The 13,432-nt window shown below is 40.8% G+C and overlaps 1 protein-coding gene across 1 annotated transcript in view; it reads left to right on the top strand.

Moving 5' to 3' along the window:
* Nucleotides 1–13,432, top strand: part of LOC114050654 (acidic amino acid decarboxylase GADL1) — a 166,738-nt gene that overhangs the window by 26,747 nt on the left and 126,559 nt on the right. The window contains exons 6-8 of the mRNA XM_027872501.1: nucleotides 6,650–6,729; nucleotides 6,844–6,898; nucleotides 11,944–12,060. Of these exons, the coding sequence (XP_027728302.1) occupies nucleotides 6,650–6,729; nucleotides 6,844–6,898; nucleotides 11,944–12,060 (252 nt within the window). The remainder of the gene's footprint in view (nucleotides 1–6,649; nucleotides 6,730–6,843; nucleotides 6,899–11,943; nucleotides 12,061–13,432) is intronic.

The raw sequence follows: 13,432 nt of genomic DNA, 5'->3' as shown, positions 1-13,432 counted from the left end.
TTCCCCTGCAGGATCATACTCAGTTTTGCTGGGTAGGTGATTCTTGGTTGTAATCCTATCTCCTTTGCCCTCTGGAATATTATATTCCATGCCCTCCAGTCCCTTAATGCAGAAGCTGCTAAATCTTGTGTTATCCTGATTGTGTTTCCACAATACTTGAATTGTTTCTTTCTGGCTGCTTGCAATATTTCCTTCTTGACCTGGGAACTCTGGAATTTGCCTACAATATTCCTAGGAGTTTTCCTTTGGGGATCTTTTTCAGGAGGTGATTGGTGGATTCTTTTAATTTCTATTTTGCCCTCTGGTTCTAAAATATCAGGACAGTTTTCCTTGATAATTTCTTGAAAGATGATGTCTAGGCTCTTTTTTTTGATCATGGCTTTCAGATAGTCCAATAATTTTTAAATTCTCTCTCCTAGATCTATTTTCCAGGTCAGTTGTTTTTCCAGTGAGATATTTCACAGATATTTCTATTTTTTCTATTTTTCTATTTCACAGATACAGATATTTCTATTTTTTCATTCTTGTGGATTTGTTTTACAGTGTCTTGATTTCTCATGATGTCACTAGCTTCCAATTGCTCCATTCTAATTTTTAAGGAAGTATTTTCTTCAGTAAGCTTTTGGACTTCCTTTTCCATTTGGCCAATTTTGCTTTTTAAGGCATTCTTCTCCTCATTGGCTTTTTGGACCTCTTTTGCCATTTGGGTTAGGCTATTTTTTAAGGTGTTATTTTCTTCAGTATTTTTTGGGGTCTCCTTTAGCAAGCTGTTTTTCATGATTTTCTTGCATCATTCTCCTTTCTCTTCCCAGTTTTTCCTCTACTTCTCTTACTTGCTTTTCAAAATCCCTTTTAAGCTCTTCCAAGGCCTGGGACTGATTCATATTTTTCTTGGAAGTTTTGGATGTAGGAGCTTTGACTTTGTTGTGTTCTTCTGGTTGTATGTTTTGATCTTCTTTGTCACCAAAGTAAGATTCTATGGTCTGACTCTTTTTGTGCTGTTTACTCATGATCCCAGCCAATTACTTGAGTTATAAACTCTGCTTCCAGTGTGGAAAATGTACTGTCCTAAGCTTTGGGGCATTTATACAGCTGTTTTCAGAGATATTTCTAGGGACCTGTAAATTTTCAGTTCTTCCAAGGTGGTATGATCAAGGGCGAGGTGTTCACTCCTTTCCTGGCCTGTGCTCTGGTCTATGAGTGACCACAAGCACTCTTTTCTGTCTTGGAACTGAGAGGAGGATTTCTTCTCCACTGCCATCACAAGCTCCACCACGCCAGCACCCCTCCTCGCCCCAGGACCCCCACCCAGAACTGTGACCCAGATCCAAGTACAGGCAAAGCAAGAGAATCCTGCACCAGCAGAGAGATTCCTGCAATCCCCCTCTGATCAGCCACCCAATTCCCCCTCAGTCTGTAGGCCAGAAGCTCTGGAAGCCCTGCTGCCTCGGCGCCACATTCAGGGACTGGGGCTAAGACCGCACTTCTCTCTCACCATCATCACAGACTTTTCCCACTGACCTTCTAAGTTGTCTTTGGTGTTCATGGGTTGAGAAGTCTGGAAACTGCTATAGCTGCCCATGGTTCAGTCCTCTGAGGCCTACTGCAGGTTCACTGAGGCCTGCCTTGCCTGCGTGCCCACGCCAAACTGTGCTCCTCTCCCCGCCCGGCACAATATACCTTTCTGATCAACCATCCAGGTTGTCTTGGGCTGGAAATTTGTTTCACTCTGTCTTTTTGTGGGTTCTGATGCTTTAGAATTTGTTTAGAGCCATTTTTACAGGTATTTGGAGGGGTTTGGGGGAAAGCTCAAGCAAGTTACTGCTTTTATTCCCCATTAAAGCATGTATTAAAGCATTATCAGCCTACATTTTGAAATCTTCTGCAGTTACAAATATACTTGGAGATTCCATTAAGCTATTGATAGTGATCTAAAGATTATTCAGATTTCATAATTTGGTAAAAAATATTTAAAGCAATATTACTTCCCCAGATTTATCACAGTCCAAAGCTTGCTTACCTTTGGGTGGTCACCAAGACTTCATACACAAAAGTGTGTTAATTCTACCCTGATCAGGCCCCATATCTTTAGAGAAGACATAAATAGGATAGGCATGCCCATAAGGGAATAAAAGGACTGGATAAAGGGTGAGGTTTGATTGAAAGCCCTGAAGACATATAACATACGGAAGAAAATACCTAAGTCAGTGGCTTCAAATTTGGAGGGTTGATGTGGAAGAGAATTCTGGCCCCAGAGGGCAGAAACAGGAACCAATGGAGAGAAATTCCAAAGAGGAAGATGTAGGTTTGATGTAAGGGAGAACTTTTTTAAAGAAAAATTTTTTTTAAAGAACTCCTTAACTACTAGGGCTACCTCAACATATGGCATGGGCTGCCCTGGGAGGTCATGGGTTCCCCCTCACTGGGTGTCATCAAGCAAAGACTGGATGGCTAATTTTTGGAAGTGGAGAGGGGATCCCTTTACAATTCTGTGTTAAACATTTAAGAGACACTATCCCTCATATATTGAAGGGCCAGAGACGATTGGGGTGTGGGGGGAAAGGAAAGGGAGACAAGACAACTGCCTTCAAGCATTTGAAGGGCTATTATATGAAAGAGAGATTAGATGTTCCTGTTGGTCCCAGACGGCAGATCTGGAAGTAGTGGGAAGAAGCTGCAAAGAGAAGAATATAGGCTTGATGGTGGGAAAAGCTTCCTACCAGAAGGAGTAAGCATAAAACGGAAGTGAGGTGCTACTAGAGGGAGTGGGTCTCTCCCCTCCTCCCAGCTGCATCATCCTTGTTGTCATCTTCATGACATCAATCAATTAAGCAGCAAGCACTTGTTAAACCCACACTATAAGCCAGGTGCTGTGGTAGATACCGGGGATATAAACATGAAAATGGAATAACTTTTGCTCTCAAGATGCTTACACTCTATTAAGAAACTCTCTCTCTCTTTCTTTCTCTCTCTCTCTTTCTTTCTCTCTCTCTCTCTCTCTCTCCTCCCTCATGCACACATATATGCATAAATGTACATGCATACACATATATGTGTGTACATATGTATGAATTTATGTTTTTGTGTATACCCAGACATGCATCTGTACACATGTGTGTATATATGAAATATATGTGTATTTATACAGAGAAAAATATAAAAGAAATAGAAGGTAGTTATTGGAGAGAAGACTCCAGCAGTGGAGGTCATGAGTTTGGGAGGAAAAGGATCTGCCTTTCTTGTCTTTGTCTTTCCTAAAGTGGAATGCCCATAGCTATTTGCTGTGTTCTGGATGGAAGAGGGTTAGTAGAACTCTATATGAAAGGCACCTGGCATTCTTCTGAAATGATCTAGGGTTTGGACCTCAAAATACCCAGGGAATAAATGTTGATTTAGGTCTTTTCAGCGGAGGTCTCCAAGCAAAGACTGTGTGCCTATGGATATGTTCATACATATACGTGTGTATACACACGTGCACATACACACATGTTGCTCCCCACTGGCATGTCAACTTGAAGGCAATGACCATTCTTTCTTTTTCTCTGTATACTCGATACTTAACACAATGCTTGGTACAGAGCAGGCATGATTTGTTGCTCTTGAGTTGGAGGCGAGCTGATGTAGTCTGACCTCCCGATTTCACTCAGTAGAAAACTGATCTGGGAAAGGCTAAATAACTAGCCCATGCCCCACAAAGCAAGAGCACCGCTCGATTTTGGACTCCAGGCTGCCAACTCTAATTCCATCACTCATTTCACTCCCCCATGTGCCTTACAGAGGCGTGCCAAGGCTCAGAGGAGATCATGGATATGACAGTATTAGGGGAAAAAAATAACATTATCTTCCTATGTAAGATTATTATGAATGAGGAAGTGGAGGCAGGGGCAGGTTGGGTGCCCCAAGGCTGCTGAGTAAATGGAGGCTCTGATGGAATTCAGAACGGCAAGCCCTAAGTTCACAGCCCTCTTCCTTCTAGATGCTTCTGTCTTTTAAAGTAAGAATGAAAGTCTGCAGAGAGTCTTTGCATGTTTCCTAAAAGAAAACTGGGGGAGGAGATGGAGAGAGAACTGGGGCGAGTTTCTCCTTTTCCTTTATGCTAGTGGTAGGAGTGGTTCTTTTGTCATTAAATGTATTTGTTTTCTCTGAACTCCAGCCCATTTGTGTGTGTGTGTGTGTGTGTGTGTCTGTGTGTGTGTGTGTGTGTGCGTGTGTGTTTCTATGCATACAAACTCAGCATGTCTGAAACATCTCCCAGGTGCTTCTCCTCCCCACCCTCCAGCCCCTTTCCAGGGCTTCTTTTCTTCCCTGCTTCTCTGAACTGCTTCAGCTCTGCTCTTTGCTACTTTTTTCTGTCCCCACACAGTTCACATCGACATTGCTGTCTATTCCGCCCTTGGGTATAGATGCTCAGCTGCTTCTGCCAACATCCGCATTCTGATTGCCACTTTAGGTATTCTGTGGGCTTGCTGGTTCCTGAGTTTGGAGTGGGCTGACATTTCCCAGTGGCCCCACAAGACTTTTCAGAGAGCCCAATAGGCAGATTCTGGGGTGTGGGCGAGTATTTATCACTCTGAAATCAATAGCTGTTGTTTGAGGTCCCAAACCTTGGGTGGGCAGCAGCTCCCCTGAGCTGTCTGTGCCTCTGACCACGCACTGACACAGGTCGATGTTGCAGCAGCTTAATTACTTTTCTTTGGACCTGATTGTTTGTCAATGGGCATTCTGCTGTTCTTGTAACAAGAGGAAATAAAGGCAGCTTACCAGAATATGTAGGATGGCTTCATCCTCCCCAAAGTTGTTATTTCTACATTTGTTTTTGCAAAAGGAAATAAGAAAGTGCCAAAAAGAAAAAAAAATACTCTTGACAAAAAGAAGAAAAATAACCACAGTCAAGGAAATATATCAAGCTGAGAATAGCAGGCATGAACACCTTCCTTCCTACTTATGGATATGTTAGTTATTGTTGCTTAGAGAACAATGGCCATGGGTGCCCATAGGCACTTGGAATTTTGAATCAGAAGACTCTTTAAAGATGATTTAGTCCATCTCTCATTTTAGATGTTTATTAATTTTATTTTATTCATTCATATTCATTTTCCTTTTTTATATTCATTTTCCAGTAGAATATGAGCTTCTTAAGGGCAAGGACTATTATTTTTTTGTATCCTCAGCTCTTAGCATAGTACATGGTATATAGTAGGTGCTTAGTAAATGTTTGTTAAATTGAACTATATTAATGACCCAGAGAAGGAAATGGCAAATCACTTCGGTATCTTTGCCAAGAAAACCCCAAAGGGGTCACAGAGAGTTGGACACAACCGACGTGATTGAATAGCAACAATATTAATGAGTAAATGGATTCTGAGAGAGATGAAATTATTTGCCCAAGGTTCTATGGGTCAGATAGAGCAGAGCTGGTCCTTTCTCATCTGCCAATCTCTTCTCTATGGCTACTTTGCATTGTTTTTTATATGTTTTGTCTATGTAACCTGCTTGTTGGTTGGTTACATGTTTTACCTATAATTACATATGTGCATATTATCTCCCTCTTTGAATGAAAGGTACATATGGTTTTTGCATCCCCGGTGATTAATTCTGTATGTGCTAAGCAACAGGAACTTATTTATTGTTATTATTAGTTAGTAGTAATAGTAATGATGCTGGCTATTATTAATAATAATGATAGTAATAGCTAGCACCATGATTCCAGAGGACTGATGAAGACTGTTACTCATCTCCTTATAGAGACATGATAGATCCATTTCACAAAATGAGATCCACATTTTTGTACTTGGTCAGCAAAGGAATTTGTTTTGCTTGACTCTGTAGAATTGTTATGAAAGGTTGGTTTTTCTTTTTCTATTTTTCTTCAGTAAAGAAGATGGGATAGAGGAGTCATGGGAGAGAGAAAAAATAAATGCTTCTTAACTGAAAAAATGAAATTTCATTAATATAATAGTAGCTACAATTTTTATAATTCTTTAAAGCTCACAAAGTGCTTTACATACAGTGTCTCATTTTATTTTTACAAAAACTCTGTGGAGCTATTATCCCCATCTTACAGATGAGGAAAATGAGGCTGAGACAGGTTAAGTGACTCAGCAAGGAAGTGCCTAAGATAGAATTCAAATTCAGGTCTTCCAGACCCAAAATCCTGCACTTTATCCACTACGTGCCCCTAGCTGTCTGAATCAATGCTTTAATGATCGATCGATGGAACCCCAGGTCATAAGATCTTAAAGCTTAGATTTAGAGCTAGAAGGGAACTTAGAGATCACCTCATCCTACGCTTTCATTTTATAGATGAGGAAACTGAGGCCCTGAGAAGTCATGACTTGCCAATGGTTGCCCAGAGTGACAGAGTTGGGGTTCAAACCCATATTCTCTAACTCACAGCCCAGCGCCCTTCCACTGGAGTAAGCAGCAGCTCTGTTAGAACATTTGAGGCAGCTGCATATGTAGGTTCTTTTCTCTAGAGTTAGCAGCTTTTCCAGTGTTGAATGTAAGCATCTTAAGGAAAATGTTCAGGGAGTAAGAAAATGGGGTTCAAGGATCACACCATGAATTTTATTAAGGAATCAACATAGTGTTATTTTCCTAGTTTGCTGACTCATTTTCCCATTTGTCTCTTCTTTTCCCCCTGATTCAGAGCCATTACTCTATGAAGAAGGCAGCATCTTTCCTTGGGATTGGTACCCAGAATGTCTACTTTGTGGAGACGGACTCAAGGTATTGGGACATATTCCTAGGAGGGAGGGAAGGAATCTGTGCCTCTGAGAGGCAGTAGTGATGGGGATGAGATAATTAAACAATAACTGAAAATCTTAAATCTATATCCCTTAGAGGTAAGATGATACCTGAGGAACTGGAGAAACAAGTCCAGCGAGCCAGGAAAGAGGTGAGAGGGAGAAAGATGCAGAGAGAGAGAGAGAGAGAGAGCAAGAGAGAGAGAGAGCAAGAGAAAGAGAGAGAAAGGATGTGTGTGCCTGTGTGGCTATGGATGCTTGTGGTGGGGTGTATGAGAGACAGAAAACAGGAGAGGGTATCAAAGGATATCAGCATGGATGAATTCGCAGGCCACCTCTCCTGGCCAGAGAAAGAGGGCAGAGTGTGAAAATTAAAATAGGTATGCTCATATCCAGATGTTCTGTTTACAGGTGTAGCATGCTGGTGCTCCATATTCTGTGGAGCTGTCCAGAAGTTCCAGCTGTGTGGCAATTTCAAAAACAAACATTGACAGTCTCATTCTCTGTGTCCTTGCCTAGTGCTAAACCATGAGGACAAGTATTGCTGCCCTGCAAAAGCCTACCCTGTGCTCTACCTCTCCTGCCTCCAAGAGTCCTGCTGCCTAAAACCAAACCAAACACCCCCACCCAGTGCTACTTTTAAAATGAATTGAACTCATTTGACCAATCCCCCAGCCTTGCATGCAGGCTGCACTATTTTCTCCAAGGAGAGCCCTTAACCAAATACCATTAATGATCTGTCATCCAAAGATGGGGTGTGGGTCTAGGATCCTAACCTTTCTTACGAGATCCCCTTTTAACCTGGTAAAGTTTGCCTTTCCCATGTTTGGGTGGTGAAGCCCTTGCTTGGGCAGGTATCAGCCAAGATGGCCCTAGACCTGACTTATGGGTGCATTCCTAGTCCCCCATACCAGCCATCTCTCTCCTGGACCAAGAGCTACCTACAGGACTCTCCGCAGCATAAAAGCAGGGATCCTGCTTCCCTTCTGCCCCAAACCCCAGTGCCCGTGGAGCTGCAGAGCTGCTCTCAGATGTCTTACCAACAGGTAGGCATGAAGGACATAGGCAAGTCAGGTGGGACCGCAGGAAAGAATGAGAGTGCCAGGTCCTTAGTGGGCAGAGCAGCCCGCTAGCCCACCCTGGATTGTAAGGTCTAACAGAGACCGGGTCCTCCCTTACCTGCTCTAGTATGAGCAGTGTTTTTCAAGAAACTCCTGTCAGCAGGCCACATTTTGACAAAATCGGTTTGGTTTGAATGCATTGAAATTTTTTTTTTAGTTTACATGAACAACAACAAAAAAAAACCCTTATCTTTATTTCATCTTCGGGCTGTAGATATGCATCCTCTGATCTTCATTTATGTTACATTTATTTTTAAAACTCAAATGACAAGTGTATTTGATGATGCCCACACCCCTTCCCCCCAATATCAAAAGTTCTTTTCATCTTGAGTGAGGGAGGCAGGCGTTACTGTGTGAATCATAGCCTTTGCTAAGGCTCCTCTCCATGGAGGATTCTTCAAAATGAATGAATCTTAACAGCTGTCATACTAATGCAAAGCATCTTACGTAGATTATTTCACTTGAGTCTCAGAAACCTTTTGAGGTAAATGTGCCCATTTCCCCCATTTTACAGATGGGAAAACTGAGGTTCTGAGCAGTTAATTAACTTGTCTGGGGTCACATTGTTAGTAAGTGAGGCAGGATTCAAACCTACCCCCTCCTCACTTCAAGCCCAGCTCTATCTCCATGACTCCTTTTAATGAAGGCTCACTCATGTCATCTAAGAGCTGACCGGGCCAGAAAATGTGAGTAGACTGGGGGAGGAGGACTTTTTTTGTTCATTTGTTTTCATTGAGTTCAACAACACTGAACAAAAAAAAATGGCTAGACTGTTTTAAGTGCAGTGGAGAGTGGGGACATGTACCTCTTTTTTTTTCCTTTTAACTTTCCTTTCTAAGCATCTTTCTAGCCATAGCTTGCTCTGAGTAGTTCTTTTACTGGGATCCTTTGGCTTTAGGCAGAAGTACTTCTTTCTCAGCCTTTGACTTGCATCTTTCCAGGTGCAGAGAAGAGGCTTCCCTGGTGTATATCCCATACCTTCCATCTAGATTTGAAAGGTTCACTTCCTAGTTCTTCCAGTTGGGTTGGATTTAGAGGTTTAAGCATATCATTCATTTGGTCTTTTAAAAAATTATATTTCCCCCCAATTACATGTTAAAACAATTTTTTAAACTTAAAAAATTTTTTTGAGTTCCGAATTCTATTCCTCCCCCCACCATAAGACAGTAAGCAATCTGATATCGTTTATAAATGTGCAATCATCATTCATTCATTTGTAAGCACATGCCTGCTATGTTCCAGGCATTATACTAATTGCTGAGAACACAAATTTAAAAGCAAACTAATCCTTGCCCTATAGGTGCTTATATTCTATCAGGAAAAATAATACATGTAAGTAAATTTCATATATATGTATGTGTACATATATACATACAACAATATAACACACATGTATACATATGTGTATGTATGTATGTATGAATTGTGATGGGGAAATGGCACTACCAACTTGGGATCAAGAAAGGCCATGCGGAATATGTAGCACCTGAGCCATGCCAAGGCAGCACTTTTCCTTGAAATTGGAGTGAGCCAGAGATTCCAATAAGAAAGGAATCATATGTTAATTGGGTGACGGGAAAAACAAAACAAGTATTGTCTTCTCACCACGATGAATCCCAGAGAGAGGCCATTTAAAACTGTTTCTGACTTTGAAATCACCATTTTCAGCAAATCAGCCTTTTTCTAGCTTTTATAAAATGAATGTGAATTCAGTTGGCTTTCCCAGGGCCAGCTTCTTTGTAAAAATCTGTTGCTGTGGCTGCAAATGATAAGGAAGGAATCTTTCGGCAACTTCTAGAGGATGGAGGGAAAGAATTCTCCAAGCCTATGTCTCCCCAGGGATTCCACAATCGACAGGCTCATTTCTCTGCTGAATCATTAGCTATTGATTGATTCCATTTGTCACAGCTGTCTCACACAGCTGTCAGGAACCTTTTCCACCACATGTTTTCTTTAGCAGGTATGTGTCACCTGCCATTCATGTTTTCGTGTTAGTCTTAGAATTTTGTTTTGCGTATCCAGTTAGAGACACGATTCAGAAGTGGCCTAAATGAAGTGCTCTGTTCTTTGCTCCATTCCATATAAAACTATCCTGTTAGGTGGCACGGGGGATAGAGTGCCAGGGCTAGAGTAGGGAAGAGCTGAGTTCAAATCTGACTTCACACACATACTAGCTGTGACCCTGGGCAAGTCACTGAATCCTGTTTGCCTCTGTTTCCTCATCTGTAAAATGAGCTGGAGAAAGAAATGGCAAACCACACCAGTATCTTTGCCAAGAAAACCCCAAATGGAGTCACGAGGAGTTGGTCAGGACTGAAATGACCGAATGACAACCACAGTAACTTCATGACACTAGACCCAGTACTCTATCCACTGAACCACCTAGGTAGTGCCTCTGAAACTTTGTTTTCATCAGTTTCATATTCTCCTTGGATGACCTTCCTTTCTTTTGCCATTCTCTTTTCTACAACTTGCAATATTAGCTTTCTTTTGGAATAGCTTCCTATTCTAATGTTAGCTTTCTGAAGGCTTCCTGTTATCTCCATCTCATGTGAGGAGCAGGGAATCTGTCGAAAGTTTCCCAAGTCCTTTGATGATCAGCTGCCATTTTGGTGGATTCCAGAAGAATGAGACACAAACTTCATGTCCAGATAATCTCACAGAAGATCTAGCTAAGGATGAGCAAAAGCCCAGTCACCGTTTTCCTGCCGGGATCCTATCAGTTTTAAGGACATAAATAAGGAAGCATGGTGGGGGTTCAGATCCATTCCATAGTAAGGAGGAGAGCCCAATGTTTGTCTCCCATTTGGTTTGAAGACTCAGTTTCTTGACTTGATGGAGAGAAAATATGCAAAGGAAACATTAGTAAAAATAGGAAGAAAAGAACTCAAAAGGATGACTCATTGTCAGGCAATGCCAGATTACTAATTGTTACCCCCTTAAGTATTACTAATGACAAGATGTCACTTGGAGATGGAAAAGTCAGATTTTGAAAAAAATTCCAAGTAATTATTGTCTCTAAATTGAATATTTTAATTAATCAACGCTTATTACACACCAGTTGGGTGAAGAACACTATCTCAGGTGCTAGATGAGCTATAAATTTTAGAAAAGACACAGTCTCTGTCCATGTGAGTTTTACAGTCTAACGGGAGGATAAAACCCATATACAAATAGCTAAAGTGCAAAGTCGTATGGGGTAAATAGAGTTTAACTTACTCAGGGTGATACTGTCATTATTTGTCAGAGTCAGAGCCTGAACTCATATAGTCCTGATTGTGAAGCTGACCAACCATTACATCATAAATTACTTATTTATATGCATTGGTAGAGAGAGAGTTTCCTTACATGGGGAGCTGTCTATACTAATTAAATCACTACTCTAGGGAAAAACCAGTAGAATGTGAGCTCATCGAGGACAAAGACTTTGGGGGCATTTTTTGGGTCTTTGTAACTCTGGCTTCTGGTATAGGGTCTTGTATTTTTTTAACCTGTGTTTCCATTGCTATAGTGAGATCTGAGTGAGAACATACCCTCTACCACTACCGCTTAGCCACTATTCAACGTATTGCCTTAGAGAGGGGCCTGGAGGCCTAGCGAGGTTAAGTGACTCGACCAGAATCACACGTCCAGTATGTGTCAAAAGCAGGACTTGAACCCGGATCGTTCTGGCTCTGGGAGCAACTGTCTATTCACTACAAATCAAACTGTTTCTAACCTTGCATGTAGAAAGTGGTTCAAGTTGATTGAATTGAATTAAATAAGTAGATGAGAGAGGGAAGAAGAGATTAGCACCAATCAAAGGGATTAGGTAAAGCATCCCGGATGAATGACGTAGGAGTTGAGATTTAACATCTCGGTTGGATATCATCAGATGGGGAGGGTTGGGAGGGCGGGGGATGTCTCAGAAGATGTTGGAAAGAAATCGCACAAAATCATGGACTCTGCCGGGCCCATTCTCTTTCTAACCATGAAGACTTTATGTGACTACTTAATAATGTGTCATCCCTGCAGAGTGTGTGTCATGGTGGCATTGACGTCCTTACGGGTTTTCTGTCTCTGTGACTTGTCCGCAGGGAGCCGCCCCTTTTCTCGTCGGTGCCACCTCTGGGACGACTGTACTGGGGGCGTTTGATCCTCTAGATGAAATAGCAGATATCTGCGCCAGATACGGCCTTTGGTTCCATGTAGACGTAAGTTTGCCTTTACATCCATATATATTTAGCTCTCAATTCTTTGGTTTGCTTTGCTAGAACTGTGTTTTCATTCGATGTAAAACAGATGAGGAAACTTTCAGTTAGTTACATCTGTGTGTATTTCACATAATTAGGAAATAGAGATGTAAATTATTTCAGAGTACAAAGAAGTCTCCCTGACTTGCTAGGCACATCTTTTTTTCAATTTTCCAGGGTTTAGACCTCCCTACCCCATTTTCCAAATGTGCAAATGGGAAGGCTGGATGGAGTAGTAGGAAAAAAAATTAAAACCTGGATTCCAGTCCAGTTTCTGCTATTAACTACATGACTAGATCAGTTCAACTCTTAAGGCTTTTGTTTCCCTATCTGTAAAATATACCTTAAAATATGATGATTCCAATATCCTGGAAAGGCAAAATAATTATATACTTTAATTAAAGACCTTTTCCTCTGGCTCTAACAAGGATAATTATTTGAGGGGAATAATTAATTTTCTTTAGAGTCCTGTGGTATTTTTATTGATTTTTTTGAAAGTATCCTAGAATTGCTTAGAAATAATTTTTCTTCCCAATAAAAAAAATCCTGAAAAGTCTATAAAGCAAAGGGTGAAAAGCTAAATTCATTTAGTTAGGAGTAGCCATTGAGTAATTTACATAAAGATGGAAGGTTAATTGGTTTGATTCTACATGAGGAAAGGGAATACTTAACATTATTAGGTGTTTCCTTAGTGAGCTCTCCTCTGTTAAGTGAATGACTTAGTTCCTATTTGCAGGTAGGAGGATGGCCAATATATTTCGATTTTCTGGTTGAATGTTTAATGAGCATGAAAAAACACAGAGTTTTTGTAATTTGGAAGACTTTTGATCTTTTTTAAATGTGAAATTAACTGAATGATGATGCTGAGAGCATGTTTGGACATATTAAAATTGCCATTCCCGAGGAAACAGTTTATATTCTGCGTTGGGACCAATAACATAGTATTAGGCAGATGTCAGGGGTTCTGTTAGCATGCCTCTGCTGGCATTTCGGGAAAATTATTTGGGCATCCCATTTTCAATGGGATTCTCTATGTAGGTGTATTTATGTATTTTCATTTAAAAACTTAATTTTTTTTGATTTTATAGACTCAGAAGTATGAGAGCACACTACTTCCATTGCAATAATGTGAAGTGAGGATTTTTGTATCTGCAGGAACAAAAACACAATAAAACCCAAAAAGCCCCTTGAGTGATTCATATTTGTTCCACTCTCATCAAAAGAATATCAAATATGGATTATATAGATTTTATGAAAAAGAGTAACTACAGGCATTTCTAAATCAGGGATGATATTAGAAGTTCTTAGAGCTTAGAGAAAAATGGAATTCTGA

Source organism: Vombatus ursinus, unplaced genomic scaffold (assembly GCF_900497805.2).
Source record: "Vombatus ursinus unplaced genomic scaffold, bare-nosed wombat genome assembly UNPS02014799.1, whole genome shotgun sequence".
Classification (NCBI taxonomy): domain Eukaryota; kingdom Metazoa; phylum Chordata; class Mammalia; order Diprotodontia; family Vombatidae; genus Vombatus; species Vombatus ursinus.
The sequence above is the reverse complement of the archived record's forward strand: the minus strand, read 5'-3'. Positions and strand labels throughout refer to the sequence as shown.